Source organism: Bos grunniens, chromosome X (genome assembly GCF_055505025.1).
Source record: "Bos grunniens cultivar Pamir isolate PY7600 chromosome X, Bosgru_T2T1.0, whole genome shotgun sequence".
Taxonomy (NCBI): domain Eukaryota; kingdom Metazoa; phylum Chordata; class Mammalia; order Artiodactyla; family Bovidae; genus Bos; species Bos grunniens.
In genome coordinates, this window is record NC_141194.1 from 22,835,680 (window position 1) to 22,855,788 (window position 20,109).

The 20,109-nt window shown below is 44.3% G+C and overlaps 1 protein-coding gene, 1 long non-coding RNA gene and 1 pseudogene across 21 annotated transcripts in view; 2 read left to right on the forward strand and 1 right to left on the reverse strand.

The window, feature by feature from the left end:
• The window catches only part of LOC147339943 (uncharacterized), a 97,989-nt gene that overhangs the window by 66,611 nt on the left and 11,269 nt on the right, over positions 1-20,109 (reverse strand). For 3 of the 19 annotated variants that reach the window (XR_015158522.1, XR_015158523.1, XR_015158521.1), the window contains exons 3-6: positions 19,813-20,030; positions 14,201-14,356; positions 10,656-10,796; positions 2,969-3,097 (exon numbers count right to left, since the gene is read on the reverse strand). This is a non-coding gene — a long non-coding RNA (uncharacterized LOC147339943). Of the gene's footprint in view, positions 1-337; positions 764-2,968; positions 3,098-10,655; positions 11,096-14,200; positions 14,357-19,812; positions 20,031-20,109 lie in introns of those variants that run through there. The other 16 variants (XR_015158528.1, XR_015158526.1, XR_015158527.1 and 13 more) reach the window with 13 other exon arrangements.
• On the forward strand, positions 11,153-13,968 carry LOC147339946 (melanoma-associated antigen B17-like). Its single transcript, XM_086386867.1, has one exon. The coding sequence runs from the start codon at positions 12,330-12,332 to the stop codon at positions 13,152-13,154; it is 825 nt and encodes a 274-aa protein (XP_086242993.1). The 5' UTR covers positions 11,153-12,329; the 3' UTR covers positions 13,155-13,968.
• LOC147339947 (melanoma-associated antigen B5-like) lies at positions 16,381-18,302 on the forward strand (annotated as a pseudogene). The gene has a single exon (XR_015158518.1). The product of XR_015158518.1 is annotated as a melanoma-associated antigen B5-like (transcript).

Consider the following 20,109-nt stretch of genomic DNA (forward strand, 5'->3'; position numbering starts at 1 on the left):
GTTCATGATGCCATATTTATAAAAAATAGCACTGTGGTTTCTGTCTTCCCTCCCACTTCATGGATTTTGCTTGGGTACTTATGGGTAACTGCCTGCACACTAGGAGAAAAGTTATATAACCTAAAGCTGTCTATCAACTTGTCAGTCAAATGACACAGGACACACATGACCCTACCACATGGCAGGACCGCTTCTGGTTTCCAGACAGCCTGCTCTCATCCTTCTCAGGAGTATAATTTTCCTTTGCCTCATAAAACTGCTACTTAAAACTTCTCTGTTTCTCTAATGAATTCTTTCTTTTTGCTAGGACAAAAACAGGAAATCAGCATTCCACTGGTGAAAATATGGATCACATATTTATTACTGTTTAGCAGGTTCCAGTTAACGTTTTTACATTTTATAATGCAAATTTAGAAACTTTTGATTGCTGTGTGATCTTGAACAAGAAAACACAGCAAAGGAAGAGGGATTTTCATGCAAATTTGAAGAGACTCTGTGCTAAAATAACTTCAGTTCAGTTCAGTCACTCAGTCGTGTCCGACTCTTTGTGACCCCATAAATTGCAGCACGCCAGGCCTCCCTGTCCATCACCAACTTTGGGAGTTCACTCAAATTCACGTCCATTGAGTCGGTGATGCCATCCAGCCATCTCATCCTCTGTCATCCCCTTGTCCTCCTGCCTCCAATCCCTCCGAGCATCAGAGTCTTTTCCAATGAGTCAACTCTTTGCATGAGATGGCCAAAGTACTGGAGTTTCAAATAACTTAGGTCAAGTAAAAAAGAAAAGAAAAAGTAAATTTTGGTAAGTTTTTGGTTTTGTTAAATTCTTTTCATATTCCTTTTCAGTAAAAGTATTTCCTTAGAATATTCAAGATTGTGGTAGAAATTAAATAGTAATAAAGTAGACTACTTTATCATTGTCACTCTTATTTCCAACCACTAATTGAGCATCTACTCCTTGGAATGCTCCATGGCAGAACTGGGGATGGTAATAAAAAGAAGCCTGAGTCACTGTCCATAGTACTTTAGTGTCTAGGAGTTGCTGCCATATCAAGCAGATGGTGAGATACCCTTCGAGGCCTAAACATGTGACAAGTTGAAACCAGGGATGAGAACAAGAAGAGGTTTCAGATTAGAGCTGCTGCTGCTGCTAAGTCACTTAAGTCGTGTCCGACTCTGTGTGACCCCATAGATGGCAGCCCACCAGGCTCCACCATCCCTGGGATTCTCCAGGCAAGAACACTGGAGTGGGTTGCCATTTCCTTCTCCAATGCATGAAAGTTAAAAGTGAAAGTGAAGTTGCTCAGTCGTGTCCGACTCTCAACGACCCCATGGACTGTAGCCCACCAGGCTCCTCCGGCCATGGGATTCTCAAGGCAAGAGTACTGGAGTGGGGTGCCATTGCCTTCTCCACAGATTACAGCAGTCAAAAGTAAATACTTTGAGGCAAGGAATGTGGGCGCTTTGGAACACTGCAGTTCCCTTGAGGATGTAATTTGAAGTTAGGTGGGTTGGTAGGCTAAATGAGGCTGAGTGAATTGAGGGTTGGGGGGTGACCCTGAAAAGGGGGGGGTTTTAAGTTGAAAAGCTGAAGAATGGAATGGAAGATTACCCTTGATTTTTACTTTGAGACTGTGTGTAAAACAGAGAGACTCTCCACCTGGGATAGGAATAAAATTGTTCTGTGCTCCTGCCCCAGTATAGGGAAACACAGTGCACAAACTGGGGATTTAACCCCACTGCCTCCAGGGTGTTTGCCAGAAAGAAGGATGGTATTTCCTTGAAATGAGATATCTAATAGCGACTGTAACAGCACTCTCCACACTGGGGTCAGAGGCCACTATGTTAAAGAAGTGCCCTACTGCCTATTTTAAGCACAATTTGGGAAACTACAAATGAAGGCTACACTTTTGGTGTTGATGAAACTAATGAAAATAGGGGGTGGTGCTATGGATGAAAAGGCAGCTGTGAGGGAAGATCTTTGTCCTTGACACAAATTCTAGAAGTTCTGAGTAGCATCCAAGCAGGGGAGATTCCTCTATATTCAAATGACATATTTACAAATGGGGAAATTTTATATAGTTTTAATGTCTAAGCAGAACTTTGGTCATTCCAAAATTGCCACATATTTCTGATATCTCACGCAAGTAAAAAAAAAAAAAAAAAACAATTCACAAACAGTTGATACTATGGTCTGTGGTCATAATTATCAGAGAAATAAACATCATTCTTTGAAATCCATTATTGCAAGAGCTTTATAAATAGCACATATATTACAATAGTTCTACAAAATAGGGTGTCGAAGACTCACTTTGCAAATTATGAATTTGGTAATATTCTCAAGTTCACAAGACTTGTGACAGAGCTGGAAATAGACATTTGGTCTGCATCTATATAGAGGCCACACTGTTCCACTCCTCCCAGCCTGAGGCAGACCTAGTGTCCTTCAGTTCTCCTGTCATCTCCCTACTCCAAACTGTATTTCAGAGGCTTCTGTTTCAAGACAGCGGTGTAGGAGGATGTCTGTTCATCTCCTCGTGCACCATAACTGCAACTAGCTGTTGAACAACTATCAACAGGAGGACGCTGGAACACACCAAAAATGATACCCCAAATTCAAAGAATAAGTGGAAGTCGCAACAAGATAATAGGAGGGGTACAATCACAATGAATTCAAATCCCATACCCTCTGAGTAGGTAACTGGAGAACAAAAATTCCAAAGAAGTTCTCCCACGATTGTGAAAGCTCTGCACCACACATCAAGGAACGCAGCCTGCAGTTCTGACAAAGGGACTTGGAATTCCCTGGTCATCTGACCTTCAAGGGCAGTGGGATTTGATTACAGGACTGCCAGACAAGTAGGGGAAACAGACAGACCACTCTTGAGAGGGCACAAACAAAGTCTCACATGCACCAAAACCCAGAGAAAAGGAGCATTTACTCCACAGGAGACTGAATCAGACCTACCTCCAAGTGTTCAACAGTCTCCTGTGGAGTCATGGGTCAGCTGGGGCTCACCACAGGGATGGGGGCACTGGCAGAAGCAGTCCTAGAGGTCCTCCTTGGCGTAAGCCTTCTTACAGGTCGGCATTAACTCTGCCATAGAGACCACAGACCCATAATTCAAAAAGAGACAAGCACTCTAATGTTCACTGAAAGACTGTTTACAACAATTAGCACATGGAAGAAACGTAGATGTACATCGACAGATGCAAGTATAAAGAAGCTGTGGAAGGCACATGTGATGGAATATTGTGCTTGTTATTTTGTCGCTAAGTTGTATGTGATTCTTCTCAGACCCCAAGGACTGTAGCTCACTAGAATCCTCTGTCCTTGGGATTTCCTGGGTAAAAATACTGGGGTGTGTTGCCACTTACTTCTTCAGGATATCTTCGTGACCCAGAGATTGAACCCATGGCTCCTCCATTGGCAGGCAGATTTTTTACCATTGACCCACCAGGGTAGCCCAGTGGAATATTAATCAGCCATAAAAATGAACAAAATTGTGTCATTGTTAGAGAGGTGGATGGACTTAGAGAGTGTCATACAGAGAAGGAAGTCAGAAAGAGAAAAACAAAGATTGAATATAAATGTATATATGTGGGATGGAGAAGAATGGCACAGGTGACCCTATTTCAAAGCAGAAATGAAGACAGTGATATAGAGACCAAATGTATGGTACCAAGGGGGAAAGGGTTAGGGTAGGAGGAATTAGAATATTGGGATTGACACATACACACTAATGATACTATGTATAAAATAGACAACTGTTGGGAATATTCTGTATAGCACAGGGAAGTCTCCTTAATTCACTGGGATGTTCTCAATGCGAGGGAAATCAAAGTGAGAGGATATAGGTATATGTATGTCTGATTATTTTAAGTGTAGAATAGAAGCCAACACAACATTGTAAAGCAATATACTGCAAGAAATATTTGCTGACATTGACTCGAAACAGTGACTGTAAATGTACTTTTATTTAAACATTCCATGGTTTTCCAAAGAACAATGCGAAGTAAATCAGATTTTTCCTTCATAGGCTGTTATTTCACACAGTGTTTTTATATGTTAACACGTATCTTTCAAAATGTAAATATCATACAAAGGAAACTAGGATTAATAACTTTTTAACTTTCACTTCTTTACTGTAATTGTTTTTACTTTTCTAGTTAGTATGGGGGAGCAAAACATGCCATCTCAAAATGTCTCTTTTGATACACAGATTATTCTAACTGAAAACAATCAAGGCCAAAAGATTCAGAAAGGAACCTGACCTTTGGCCTAACTGCCTGAAAAAACTTAGACAAAGGTCCTGTTCCCTGAAGAGAACTATGACCAGAGATAGCTGTAAAGATTATGGGCAAGGTGTGGTGGCAAAATCTTGGCAGGGCCTAGAGATGAGAGTCCACTCTGTGGCCCGGGGTCTCTGCCTGGCACAGAAAACATTCGGTTACCAACATTCCCTTTCCCATTTCCATGTGAACTGCCTTCCTATCCTTTCAAGTCCCAAAGAATTACCATTAAAATTTTCTTTTCTCTTTGGCTCTGGGCTTTGGCCATGTTGATGAGTTATTCAGTTTTCCTGGGTCTCTCTCACAGCTATGTGTTATTATACTTTTATTTTATCCTATTAATCTCTCTCACATCAATTTAATTCTTCGACAACCCGCAAAAACCTAGAAGGGCAGAGGGAAGTTTCATCCTCCTCCATATTAGCTACATCTCACATATTTCTCTGTGTGTTCAAAATCCTTTAATGAGGTATTCAATAACAATCTAATGGCTACGAATGTCATTAAGGATTTTACTCATATTGATACAATTACATATTTCTTTAGGCTTTTCTAATTTTTATTTATTTATTTATTTACTGACCATTACCCTGGCCAATAGAGCAAGAGCCAGGTTTCCTCATAGCCAGTCCCTCCCATCAGCAAGCTTCCAGAAGCCTCTTAAACTCATTCTTCAGAGGGCCGACAGAAGAACTACAATGCCCTATCCTCTAGAATGAAAACCACAATCACCCTAAGCTAACCTAAATGATCACGTGGATCACACCTTTGTGTAACTCAAAAGCTACAGGCCAGGCTTTGCAGGGCCACCCAATGTGGACGGGTCATGGTGGAGAATTCTAACAAAATGCAGTCCACTGGAGAGGAGAATAGCAAACTACTTCAGTATCCTTGCCTCAAGAACCCCGTGGACATCATGAAAAGGCAAAAAGATATGATACCAGGAGATCATACCAGGGGGAGATACCTGAGTCCCCCAGGTCAGTAGGTGTCTAATATGCTATTGGGGAAAAGCCCAGAAATAGCTCCAGAAAGAATGAAGAGACTGGGCCAAAGTCAAAATGATGCTTAGTTGTGGATGTGTCTGGTGGTAAATGTAAAGTCCGATGCTGTAAAGAACAGTAACACATAGGAACCTTGAATGTTAGGTCCATGAATCCATGGAAATTGGTCAAGCAGGAGATGGCAAGAGTGACCGTCAACATTTAAGAAATCAGACAACTAACATGGACAGGAATGGGTGAATTTAATTGAGATTACCATTGTATCTGTGGGCAAAAATCCATTAGAAGAAATGGACCAGTCTCATAGTCAAACAGACTGCGAACTGCAGGTACTGGGTGCAGTGTGCACAAGGACACAATGACCTTGATTCATTTCCAAGGCAAAGCATTCAGCATCACAGTAATTCAAATCTATGCTCCAACCACTGTTGCCAAAGAGGGTAGAGTCCAGTGGTGCTAATAAGATGTACATCACAGCCTAGAACTACCATCCCCACCAAATGTCCTTTTCATAATAGGGGACTGGAATGGAAAAGTAGGAAGTAAAGGAATAGCTCGCAGCTGAAGATGGAGAAGCTCTAGATAATCTGCATAAACATGACCCGGAGCTCACTCTGGCTCAGATCATATGCTCCTTACTGCAAAATACAGACTTAAGTTGGAGAAAGTAGAGAAAATCACGAGGCCATTCTGATATGACCTAAATCAAGTTCCTTATCGTTATACAGTGGAGGTGAGGAATAGTTTCAAGGGATATGATCTGGTAGGAAGACTGCCTGAAAAACTAAAGATGGAGGTTCAGAACAAGGTATAGGAGGTAGTATCCAAAACCATCCACAGGAAAAAGAAATGAAAAAGGCTAAATAGTTGTCTGAGGAGGCCTTACAAATACCTGAGAATGAAGGGAAGCAAAAGGCCAAGGAAAGATATACCAATCTGAATGCAGATTTCCAAAGAACAGCAAGGAGTAATAAGAAAGAATTTTCAAATGAGCAATGCAAAGAAATAGAGGGAAAAAATAGAATGGGAAAGACTAGAGTTCTCTTCATGAAAATTAGAGATACCATGGGAACATTTCATGCAAAGATGGGCACAATAAAGGACAGAAACTATAGGGACACAACAGAAGCAAAGGATTTTAAGAAGAGGTGGCAAGGATATACAGAATAACTGTTCAACAAAGGTCTTTATGACCCAGATAACAGCGATGTTGTGATCACTCACTTAGAGCCAGACATCCAGCACTGTGAAGTCAAGTGGGCCTTAGCAAGCATTCCTAAGAACAAAGCTAGTGGAGGTGATGGAATTTCAGCTGAGCTATTTCAAACCCTAAATGATGATGTTGTTAAAGTACTGCACTCAATATGCCAGCAAATTTGGACCACTCAGCAGAGGACACAGGACTGGAAAAGGTAATCTTCATTCCAATCCCAAAGAAGTGCAATGCCAACGAATGTTCAAACTATCATATAATTGCGCTCATTTCACATGCAAGCAAGGGAATGCTCAAAATCCTTCAAGCTACGCTTCAACAGTATCTGAAAAGAGAACTTCAATATGTACAAGCTGGATTCAGAAAAGGCAGAGGACTCAGATATCAAATTGGTAATCTCCACTGGGTCATAGACAAAGCAAGAGAACTCCAGGAAAACTTCAACTTGTTTGACTATGCAAAAGCCTTTGCCTGTTTGTATCACAGGAAACTGCAAAATTCTTAAATGATGGTAATACCAGACCACCTTACCTGCCTTTTGAGAAACCGGTATACAGGTCAAGAAGCAACAGTTGAAGTGGACAAGGAACAACAGACAGGTTCAAAACTGGGACATGGGTACATTAAGGCTGCATATTTTTACCCTGATTATTTAAGTTATATGCACAGTACATCATGAAAATTCCCAGATGGATGAACACAAGCTGGAATCAAATTGCTGGCAGAAATATCAATACTTTCAGATATGCATATGATATCACCCTTATGGCATAAAGTGAAGTGGAACTAAAGAGACTCTTGATGAGAGTGAAAGAAGAAAATGAAAAAGCTGGCTTAAAAGTCAACATTCAAGAAACTAAGACATGGCATCTGGTCCCAACACTTCATGGCAAACAGATGAGGAAAAAGTAGAAACAATGGAAGATTTAATTTTCTTCTCCAAAATCACTGTGGATGGTGGATGCAGCCATGATGGTGGTGGTGGTGGTTTAGTGACTAAGTCGTGTCCAACTCTTGTGACCCCATGGGCTGTAGCCTCCCAGGCTCCTCTGTCCATGAGATTCTGTAGGCATGAATACTGAAGTGGGTTGCCATTTCCTTCTCCAGGGGATCTACCTGAGCCAGGAATTGACATCACATCTCCTGCACTGCAGGCAGATTCTTTACCAACTGAGCTACGAGAGAAGCCCCAAATTAAAAGATGCCATGAAATTAAAAGACGCTGTTTTCTTGCAAGAAAAGGTATGACAAACCTAGAACACGTAATAAAAAGCAGAGACATCACATTGCCAAAAGAGATGTGTCTAGTCAAAGCTATGATTTTCCCAGGGGTCATGTGTGGATGAGCGTGCTGGACCATAAAGAATGCTGAATGCTGAAAAACTGATGCTGTTTAATTGTGGTGCTGGAGAAGACTCTTGAGAGTCCCCTGGACAGAAAAGAGATCAAACCAGTCATTCCTGAAGGGAATCAATGCTGAATATTCATGGGAATATCTGATGCTGAAGTTGAAGCTCCAAACTTTTGGCCACCTGATGGGAAGAGCTGATTCATTGGTAAAGACCCTGATGTTGGGAAAGATTGAAGGGAAAAAGAAAAGGAGGCAGAAGAGGATGAGATGGTTGGATGGCATCACTAATTGGATGGACAAGAGTCTGAGCCAACTCCAAGAGTTTGTGAAGAATAGGGAGCCTGGCGTGCTACGGATCATGGGGTCACAGTCAGAGATGACTGAGCAACTGAACAAAAGCAACAACACAGAACTGCAAAACAACAAAAGTAAAATATATTGTAAGCAATGGACAATAGGTAATAACACCATATTGATATTAGTTGCTCAATTTTAACAAATGAACTTGTATCAGTTGAACCATTCCAAGATGGTAATAACAGAAGATGCTAAGTGGAGGAAGAGACTGGCTCTATAGGAACTCTACACTGTCTGCTAAATTTTCTGTAATCGTAAATCTGTTCTTTAAAAAAATACAGAGGCTCAAAAGACAAAATGTTCACCACTCATTATGAAAGAAATGCAAACCAAAGCTACAATGATGCATCACCTCACACTTGCCAGAAAAGCTATCATAAAAAAATCCAGAAACAAAAAGTTATGAAGTGGCATGTAGAAAAGAGAACCTTCTTGTACTTTGAGGGGGAATGTAAATTGATATAGCCACTATGGAGAACAGTATGGAGAGTCCTTTAAAAACTAGAAATAAAACTACCCTGTGACTCAGCAATCCCACTACTGGGCATACACAATGAGAAAGCCATGTGTGAAAAGATTCACGGACCGCACTGTTTATTGCAGCACTATTTACAATAGCTAGGACACGGAAGCATCCACCTCAACTTCCACTGACAGATGAATAGATACAGAAGTTGTGGTAGATATATACAGTGGAATATTCTTCAACCATAAAAGTAACAAATTTAAGTCAGTGGCAGTGAGGTGGATGCACCTAGAGTCTGTTTCACGGAGTGAAGTAAGTCAGAAAGAGAACAAAAAGTATTGCACATTAACTCATTTATATGGAATCTAGAAAATGGCACTGATGAATCTATTTGCAGGGTAGGGATAGAGACACATGTAGAGAAAAGACGTGGACACAGCAAGGTATGGAGAGAGAGGGACAAACTGAGAGTGTCTATGACATATATGCACTACCATGTGTATAAGAGAGAGCTAGTGGGGAGGTGCTCTACAACAGAGGGAGCTCAGACTGCTGTTCCGTGACAACTTGGAGGACTGAGATGGGGGTGGCCTGAGGGATGCTCATGGCGGGGGATATATGTATACTTAGAGCTGCTTCATACTGTTGTACAACAGAAACTAACACACTATAAAGCAATTCTCCTCCAATTAAAATTTTTCATAAACGCTCTATGATTTAAAATGTAGAAACAATCTGGACAAGAACACATAGCCAGTACAGAGTTATATACAACAATGCCAAATGAATAAGAGACAGGAACAATGAAAAGCAAAAGATAACGTAAGAATTTATCCTCAAATTAAAAATCTTAGGATACACGCACAGAAAATATTCAAACATATAAATAACTTCAGCTATCTCGGATCACCATAGCAAAATGAGGAGTCTGGCCTGGAAGAATCAACAATTACTTAGACCACGTAATAGAAAATACACCATAAATAAAAGCAACCATACCAAAAAAACATCTCTACAAAGAAACCTCAGAACAATGCATACATTCCACATAGAGAAAACAAGAAGAATTTCCTGACAGCCTTAGGAGAAAGAAGTCTCAAAAGAATAGTATGTTATGTGTATTCATGAGGAGCAGATATTGTAAAACTGTCGATGTTCCTTAACTCTTTACAGATCTACTCCAGTCAGACCAGCTGAGACCACAATCAAACATGGGCTGCTGTTTCCTGTACCCAGAATAAACCATGGAAAACTTATATAAGGAATAAAGACAACTATTAACAGAAGCCAAAACACAAAACTAAATAGTGCCCGAGGCAAAATAAGTCTCTCATGAACTTGACCCTATGAGTGTTAAGGTGAGGGAGTACTCGGAGACGGACAAGGGGTGTGCAGCCTACAAGGGAAGAAGACAACAGGATCAGCTGGAAAAGGCTTTAAAGTGCAGCCCTTGATTCTTCCACTGTGCCCTGGGGCCATGAATCGCTACAGCCTCACTGAAGGAATCTGAGGTAGCATCTCAGAGCTCCCATGCCAAGATCATGGGGAACCAGTTTCAGTTGGATGTGGCAGCATGGCCCAGACGTCATGAAATAACCAGCACAAACTTTGTTAGTGGATGACAACTGGCCCTTTTAAGTGATCACCTTAATAGACTATCATGCAGGGACTAAAAGAGAAAACTCAGTATCCCAAAAATTGTACCAAAGGACAGAAATTCACCTCAGAACTTTTGAGCAATGCCCCTGCAGTCGATTAAGAGCCCACAGTGAGAACTGTTAGGCTAAGGAGCCCCTTCACTTACTCTGCTGGGATGGTGTGGGGCATGGTGAGGGACAGGGGTGGATTCATACCAGAAAGGGAAGGATTTCCAGGCCCTGCCAGCAGTCAGTATGAAGATCCTGAGTGAGATGTGAGGGGTTCCACACCACAGAAAGCAGTCTCCCATCCTTCCCTCTCAGCTCATCTTACCTGCGACAGCCATTTCCTGGAAGCCTCAGGCAGAAGGGTCCAGAGGAGATGTACGTGCGCTTCTCAGCAGGAGTCTCGGGACTTGATATCTTCGATGGGAGGCCTTGGCCTCAGGTCAGCAGATGGGACGTAGCCCACCACCTACAGGGGTTAAGGGAAGACACGGAGAGTGGACGGAGCATCACTCAGCCCAGAAGACGGGGCCCGAAAGTGCCCCCACTGTCATTCTCAGGAGCTTCAGGAAGCCTGTAGGGCCAGGCCATAAACAATTCTTGCTGGGGTGCTGACAGAAGCTAGAGCCTGGGAGGGAGGCCCGTAGACTCTGCTCGGTACAGGGAAGGTCTCAGGATTCGCGACGATGCAAGGAGAAGTGCACATGCCAATCCTCCGGGAAGCTCCCCCGGAACCCCGCCGGCCCTGGCCCCGCCTCTGCTGTCCGCCTGGAACACAGATCCACATGACAGGAAGTGACGACAATGCAACACGCTGAGGCTGTGAAGCCATCTTTGAGAGCTGCTGCCGTCTTAGAGAACTGCCGTGTAGGGTGCCCAGACGGAGGACTCCCAGGTTTCAACAGGGGTCAAAGTGTGAGGTGACGTGAGTTACAAGTGTGGGACACACGTCCAGCACGCCCAAGCCTTTCCCTCTGAAAAGAGGGGGCCGGACAACCCCCAGCCACTCTGCCCTTGCTCTCCCCTGGAAGATTCGGGCCTGCATCTTAAGCCCCAAGTCCATCCACTTCACCCAGGTGGTCTCCAAGAGGAAGGCTTCGGTCCGGGGCTGGTGGACTCCAGTTCTGCTCATTAGAGGGAAAGCCCCGAGCCCTGTAGCTAAAGGAGGGACCTTCGGGGAGTACTGAGGGTCTCCACACCCTAGAACGGCAGCCACGTGAAACCCCCACCCCCCGAACTTGGCCTCGGAGCATCCGGGTAGGATCTGGGCAGCTCTAACGGCTGCAGGTCACCCTCATTGCGATCTCGGATGTGGGACACTGAGGGAGGAGGGCACCTCGGTCTGAGGGGTTGGTAGCTGGTCAGTACAGGGAGGATGTCAGGGCTCAGGAGGAGCCAGGGTGAGGACGATCCTCATGGACACATGGGCGAATCAGGACCCTCCTCTGTAGTCAGTGCTTACTCCAGGCCAAACACGGGGAAGGGAGGCTGCGGTCTGAGTGGGGAGGTTAGAACTTGCATACAGAAGGGCGGGTCCCGGGACCCTTAGGTGGGAGGCTGAGCACTCCCTCCTCTCCTTCTCCAGAGTCACAGGGAAGGTGGCAGCATCAGCCTTCAGAGCAGAAGAGGGATCAGGGCGGGTTGCTAGGGAGTTATTCCCCATTTTTCATCCTAACTATGAATGTGAACTGAAAGGACATGCCTCCCCTGCCAGCCCCCACAGGCCCCCCTCTAACGCCCAGGCAGGGATGTCTGGCTGTGCCCCAGGGCTCACTCTCACTTCTTCCTCAGGGTTCTCAGGGAACAGTCTGACTAGGAGAACAGGAGACTTGTGGGTCCTAGAGCAGTGGACTCAAGGCCTCCTATGAAGCAGACTTGGTTTAAACCGGGCACGACCCTCTCTGGTGTAGGTGCTAACAACATTTCTTTTTCCTTCCTCAAGGCCATTCAAAGCCTGCCTTCCTAACTGCACGCCCACCTGGGGTCCCTGACCTGTGTAATCATGCCTCGGAAGCACAAAAACAAGCATCATGCCCATGGGAAATGCCACCAGGTCCAGGGTGACACTCAGGAGGCCCAGGCCAGTGCTGCTGCAGCCCCAGGAGAGGAGTGCCCATCCTCCCCCTCTTCTGCCCCTCAGGGTTCTCGCCCAAGCTCCCCTGCTGCTGGCGATCGCCAGGAGCTTCAGGGAGCCATGGCCCATAGCTCTCCTGTTGCAGAGGCTTCCTGGGCAGGATCTGAGGAAGGTGCCCAGGGCCCCGAGGAGGAAAGTGCAGATGCCGCCCGGGCAGCCCTGCTCGCTCGGAGCATTCGCAAAGATCCTCTGATGAGGAAGGCCAGCTTGGTGATGGATTTCCTGCTGGAGAGGTACACCAAGAAGGAGCCCATCACACAGAACGGCATGCTGAATGTCATCGGCAGGAAGTACAAGCAGCACTTCCCTGAGATCCTGAGCAGAGCCTCTGAGCACGTGGAGCTGGTGTTTGGCCTGGAGCTGAAGGAAGTCGACTGCAGCAGGAACATCTACACCCTCGTCAACAAGTTCAGTCTCGGGGTTGAGGAAGGTTCAAGTGATGAGGAGGAACTGCCCAAGTCTGGTCTCCTCATGGCGCTCCTGGGCATCATCTTTACGAAGGGTAACCGCGCCAGTGAGGAGGAGATCTGGGATTTCCTCAATGTGTTGGGAATCCATGCTGGGAAGAAGCACTCCATCTTTGGGGAGCCCAGAAAGCTCATCACCAAAGATCTGGTGCAGAAGGGGTACCTCAACTACCGCCAGGTGCCCAATAGTGACCCTCCAGGCTACGAGTTCCTGTGGGGCCCGTGAGCTTATGCTGAGACCACTAAGATGAAGGTGTTGGAAGTTCTGGCCAAGATCCAGGATAAGGTCCCGAGTTCCTTCCCAGACCTCTATGATGAGGCTCTGAGAGATCAGGTGGAGAGAGCAGGGCTGATAGGCGTGGCCAGGGTTCCAACAGTGGCTGAAGCCAGTGCCCCTACCCGGGCCAAGTACTATAGCTCCTCCCATATCTAGGGAGGGGTCAGGGCACTTTGTTCCCTTTGTGTTGGAAGAGAACACTCCACCTCTTAAATAGTGCGGGGTTGTAGGGGTGGGGGGAACAAAACCCATATGTTCTTCACAGTTTTAAGTAGTAAGGGAGTTTAGGTGCAGGTTTAACAAAATATACATGTTCTCCTTTTATCCATATGAATAATATCTAGTCAAAAGTAGATGATTTAGGTAGGGAGGTAGAGGTTTTTTGTATTTTTAAATGTCACTACACTTCATAAGGTTTATTTTGCTTCAGAATCTAGGTTTATTAATGTCATGTTTACTGCTGTTAGGTTTAAGACTAAGAATTCATTATTTATAAACAAGGTGAAAAGGCTTCAATATTTTCCTTATGGTCGAGAACAAGGTAGCATAACATTGGAATAGAATTTTACTTGGAAATGTGTCTAAGAACCCTAGAGATAAGTATTTGGGATCACAAAGCTTTCAGAATAGATGCTGGTTTATTCTTTGTCTTCTTATCTGTCCTCTTTCAGTGTAAAAATTAATAAAATGGACTTAGATTTTTTTTAGCTTATTCAAACTGTATGACACTTAAATCATAATAAAACAGAGTCTTTGCACATGATTTCCTTTTTATCCCAAATTAATTGACCATCTTCTGTTTAGAAAGCTGTCTTATAGTACTGGGTTGGTAAGAAAATGAAGCCCAAGCCACTGCCCATGGAATTTTGAGTCTAGCAGCAGGTAACATATAAGGAAGGTGGTGAGCTAACTCTAAGGGATAAACAAATCATAAATTTAAATGGGGGAGGTGTGGAAGAGGAGGTTCGAGATGAGTGCAAGCAAGTCAAAGTTACCTGATTAAGGCGGCATTGGGTCTTGGGAAATGTCTAATTCTTTGATGGGAGGTCATTTTCAGTCCAGATGCATGATGGGCTAGATGAAGCTGTCGGAGTGATGCCAGACACTCATATAATGGTTCTCAGAGGTGAGGCTGTAAATCTGGAATATATCTAAACCATATATTCACCATTATTTGGGGATATCCGAAAACCATAGGGAATGGATGGGTCCCTGTGCACTTGAGCCAGGGCAAGTGAACACTCAAAATACACATTTTCATCAAAAGCTGTCCAGAGAGTTTCTGAGAAATAAGGGTGATACCCATTGAAGCGAGATGCCAAGACGTCACTGGACTGTCTTTTTCTGGGATCGGAGCACCAGAACTTGCTCTGTTAAACAGACAGTTTAATTAGGTTATATTTAGTGTAATTTGGCAAACTTTAAGGGAGGCAAACTTTTACTGTCAGTGGGATTAAATTAGGGGTGGTTTGGACAAGAAAAAGCACCTGAGAGGGAAGTTGCTGGTCCTTGAGACAAATGAACTTGTCCTTGCATCCATGTGGAGAAGATAACCCCAAACACCTATCAAAACAGGTGCTCAAATAGGGAAATACCTCTCAGTTTTACTTGCTTGGGATCATTAGTCGTGATGTGGATTTGATTATTGTTTGCAGTTGCATATTCTCTAGTATAGCCTGGAAATTAAATTATGTGATGGAAGTTTGTTATCATTCGGGGTCAAAATCACCTTTGTAATAACTGCCATTCATTCAAATTACCATAGCCTGCCTCATACTGTGCCAGGTGATTTACATACATCACACATGTCTGTGGTCCTACACTATAGACTCTCAAACACCATTTGCAGATAAAGAAGCTGGAATAAAGAAGCTCAGACTCAAAGCTCATAAATGATAGGAGCTGGACTGAACCCCGGCACTGAATTCCTCCAGAGCCCATACTGTGCCACTCCTCCAGGATGAGGCTAACCTTGGGTCACTTCCTCTGTCTGAACATTAGTCCAAAAGGTATTTCACATGTGAAATAGCATAATTTCATACCCCAAACACAGTTTTGGAATAAAAAGCCCCAGAAATAAGTAACAAAAAATGAAAATAAAAGTGAAGTACGAATAAGGAAGGAGACTGCATTCAGTGACAATTTATCTCCAAAGGAAATGTCAGTAAACTGCAATAGATCAGGGGTGCAGAAAATCATTTAATTCAGCCCCTTCCTTTCAGAGAGTAAATCTGTTAAGAGTGAAGGTTCTACAAGAGGCTATGTCTGGTCAGTGAAGAGAAGGAAGAGATCAGCGTGTTTTCTCTGATAGCACACCACCTATGCTGGGGCCCCTCCTGGACTGTAGCTTCCCTATCACTCCTGGGACTCAGCCCATTTTCTGTGAGATTTGTTGCAGGCAGACTTAAGACTTTTTAAGATGTGGCTTTTCCCAAGAACTCTTTCATAGAAGAGACAGGAGTCAAGGTAAAGACAGATGAATGAGGAACTGAAGTCACAGAGAGACTGGCCTGTGTCGGCTCTCAGAAGGCCAAGACAGGGCTGCCAGGCTGCACATTCGCTCACTTCTTTTCAGGGCTTGCAAGGACATGGTCTTTGGTCTACATGGGTCACCTTAGGTTGAAAGAGGAAAATCAGAGTCCTCTAGGAGTCACGGTGAGGCACCTGAGTGAGGGCATACCCTTACACTGAATACAGAGGGCCCCAAGAAGCCTGAATCCTGATGTCATCCCTGAAGGCACAGGTAAGAGTAGCCTCATGTGGCATTCCCAGACTTTCCCTCTCTGGCACCACAGGGAGTGAAGACCTTAGTCTCAGGAGAGCTCCCTTATGTAATCAGAGAAATGAGCCCCAAATTCTCCCAGGAGTTCAGCTTTGGACTTACACAACCCCCTGACCTCAGAACTCTGAGGAAACCACACAGAACCCTGCCCTTCCTGGCATCCCTGGGATACCTGCTCATTGTTGACATGACATGACCATTTCCCTCTGTGATGTCACAAGGGGGGTTGGGACATGGTCCAAGGGGTATAGCCTAGGGCCAGCAGTCGGAATATTTCCAGGTTTTCCACAAACCAGCTGAATACCCTGAAGACGAAGGGAACCACACAGCCCATAACCATATGATTCATCTCATCCTCTGCACCTCAGAAGACCAAGGATGGGTATGGACGGATGAGGGGAATCTTACTTTCTCCTAGGGGTCTCACAGAGATGCTTCCCCTACTGTAAGAAGGAATAGTAGTAGAAGTGGTGGTCCTAAGTGGAAGGAAGGGTAGAATTTCAGGCCACAACAGAGGTCAAAGCAAGGACTGAGGTATCATCTACCAATAAAAAGAACTGATAATGAATCCATCCCTGTTTCTTGTAGCCCTTGAAGAACCAGGGCAGAGCTATCAAGCTGAAGTTCCACCAACATTTATTTATATCAGGTGTGTAGGAAGTGAAACCCTTAGTATGAAGGTGCAAATACTATTCAAAGAAAGGGATGGGGACACCAGGCCCCATGGGGAACTAAAGAAAGCACTCTTAATTCGTTTTGAGGACTCCAGAGGCCAGGACAGAAAACTTCCCAATGAGCACTCAGTACTGGGTGATAACTACTGACTGGGGTGATAAGCTGAGGACCTCTTCACTTCTCAGAAATCCCAGGGAAATTTGTGATGCCAACTAGAGGACAGCAGAGGGAATGGGTCCTATGACTGGCCACTAGTTGGGTGGTGGTCTTGAATGTGAAATAACAGATGCCTCTGTGTAGGAGACTACCAGCCCCTTCTGTCACCCCAGCGTGCCTGAGGCAGGGGTAGCAGGATGAAGCCTAAAGATCACTAATTTCCTTCAATATGTTTCCCAAAGGACAGCTGATTAGGAGAATAGGAAGCCTGGGGGTTTTCAGAACAGTGCCCTCAAGAAAACCACAAATGTAGCCTTCCTGATAACCAAAGTGGTATTTCACTGCTGCGGCTGCACACTCAACCTTCGTCTTCCTGTGGGCCCTTATCACCTGCCCTCCTACTCACACTTCTAATCATTGTCCCCCAGCTCAGGCATCATGCCTCGGCGTCAGAATCATAAGCTCTGCATCCGTGAGAAACGCCACCAGGCCCAATATGAGCCCCAGAGTCACAGGGGAGTTCAGCCCGCTGCAGTAATGGAAGAGCTTCCCTCTACCTCTTCTCTTTTAGAAGATAATTCACAGAGCTCCTCAGCTACTGTGTCAAATAGCACTTCCCAGGGGTCTTTGGAAGCCCCATCTACTACCAGCACTTTTTCAACTACTTCTGACACAACATCTGAGGAAGAAGATATCAGTCAAGATGAGGAAGATTCAGGTTCCTCCAATATCTCATCTTCTACCTACAGTGATACTCTGAATAGCATGACAAGTTTGTTGGAACAGTTCCTTCTGCATAAATATAAAATGAAGCAGCCCATCATGAAGGAAAACATGCTGAAGATTATCCACCCAAGATACCATAACCGATTTGCCGAGATTCTGAAGAGAGCTGCTGAACACAGCAAGGCTGTCTATGCAGTTGACTTGAAGGAAGTTGATTCAACCATCCACTCCTATGACCTTGTCAGCAAACTGTACTTGCCCAACAATGGGAGAGTGTGGGATGGTAGGGGCTTACTTAAGACCAGTCTCTTGATGACAGTTCTGGGTGTGATCTTCGTGAAGGGCAACTGTGCCGCTGAGGAAGACATCTGGAAATTCTTGAATATGATGGGAGTATATGCTGGGAGAAAACACTTCATCTACGGAGAGCCCAGGAAGCTCATCACCAAAGACTTTGTGACGATGAAGTACCTGGAGTACCGCCAGGTTGCCAATGGTGATCCTCCATGTTATGAGTTCCTGTGGGCCCACAAGCCCATGCTGAAACCAGCAAAATGAAAGTCTTGGAGTTTTTGGCAAAAGTCAATGATACGGTCCCCAGTGCCTTCTCATCACAATATGAAGAAGCTTTGCGAGATGAGGAGGAGAGAGCTCAAGCCACAGTTCCAGCCAGGCCTGGCACCACTGTCACTTCCAGGCATGTTCCATGGCCACGTCCAGCAGCTTCTCCCACCCCTACTGAAGACCAAGACTTTTAAAAAATCATCCAGATAAGAAAATTTGACATCAAAGTAGGGACTTTTGCCGAAATGGGAAGCAATCCCACAATAACACTGCTGGGACAATGGAATGAAAAAATAAAATGAAAAAAATTTCAAAACATGATCAACCTTGATTGTTCTCCATCTTTTCTGTCTTCTGTTTTGTAAAATTAAATAATTTATACCTCAATATGCTTCTTGAAAAATGCAGGAGCTATTAAACCTTAACAAGTTAGACCTCTTACTGTCTTCATTTATTTTTTGAGCATCTGCTCTTTGAAAGGCTCTATGCTAGTTCTGGTGAGGCTAAGATCAAGACCTCCCCTATGCCCATACAACTTTAGAAACAAGGAGCTGCAATCACATAATTAAGATCTTGAGATAGCCTTTAGGAATGACAGGAAAGTAAAAAGACTATCCAGGAGGAAATCTCTACCTTGGCTAATGTACTGATTTGTTAGTCTTTCCACAACAAAACCCCACAGAATGCGTGGCTGAAACAATGGAATTTTATTTTCTCAGAGTTCTAGAGGCTGCAAGTCCAAGAGGAGGTCTGGTTTACCCTGAGGCCTCTCCCCTTGGCTGCCAGGTGGCCACCCTCTTCACTTGGCATTCCTTTTGAATGCATATATCCCTGGTGCCTCCTTTTGTGTCTCAATTTCTTCTTATAGACACATTGGGTTATGGCCCATCCTAATGACCTCATTTTAACTCAACCATCTCTTTAAAGACCTTATTTCTAACTACAGTTGCATTCTGAAGTACTCTGAGTTATGCCTTCAATATGCATTTGTTGAGGGGACACAATTTGGCCCCTAACAGACAGAAATCTACGGTGTCCCTGCTCTTATCTCAATGCAGGAGATTCCAGTGCACAGACTGGTATTCTACGCACATCGTCTCCAGGGAGTTTCTGAGATGTAAGGGTGAACTCCCTTGAGGTGTTTAGGGAAGAAGGACATTCCTCCCTTTACCCATTTTGAATTCTTCTGGTTAGACTACTAGTAAACTTGACACAAGACAGAGTAACAGGAGAAAAAGAGACAAGTTGCAATTCATGTGCACAAGAAGTGTCATATAAATGGGACCTAAGAAGTAGGCAAAGCAGGCAGCTTTTTTTTTTGTAGATAACAAAACAATTTGTGAGGAATCGACAGGACAAATCAACTTAGGTTTTAGGTACTCAACTACTAAGGAATCTAAACAGAATCTGTACCCAGAGTAGTAAATGAAAGACTTAAAAAGGTTTGTGTATACAGGCTTCTCTGCTTGAACTGCCTACTTCTGGTTAGAAGGGTTTCCCTCTGCCTCCAGATGCAGGCAGTACATCCTTCATATGAGATGCATTTCCTGCTCTCAGGGAGGCAGAAATCGGGGGGTGGCTGCATGTCCCTCCTCTGTTGGCTGTTTCTTAAATACCTTGAATTCAAAATAATCAATATGCCACTGTGGTATATTTGGGGGCAGAGTGCCCTAAGCCTTGACAGGTGCCTCCTCTGAAACTTGCCTGCAAGTCTCACATGGTAAAAGCTGATCTGGTCACTCTGGAGAGAGAGAATGGATTAGTGGAGTCCTCCATTTCATGGCAGCAGTTGCATCATTCTGAGAACAGGTCAGTTCATTTGAAGAGTAGTATCTCATTTCAATAGGTGGTGATGCAGGTGGGCTCCCAAAGCTAGGTCTAGGGTGCAAGCGGTATCAGGTAGTTGTTAATAAGAGGCATTTCTATGGAAACAAAAGAAAAGCAGACGTTAATGATTGGAGCTGGTTATAAACCAGTTTCTGAGCCCGGTAGTCAGTCAAG

Coding starts and splice junctions, on each gene's coding strand:
- LOC147339946 (XM_086386867.1), top strand. CDS start 12,330: ATGCCTCGGAAGCACAAAAACAAGCATCATGCCCATGGGAAATGCCAC.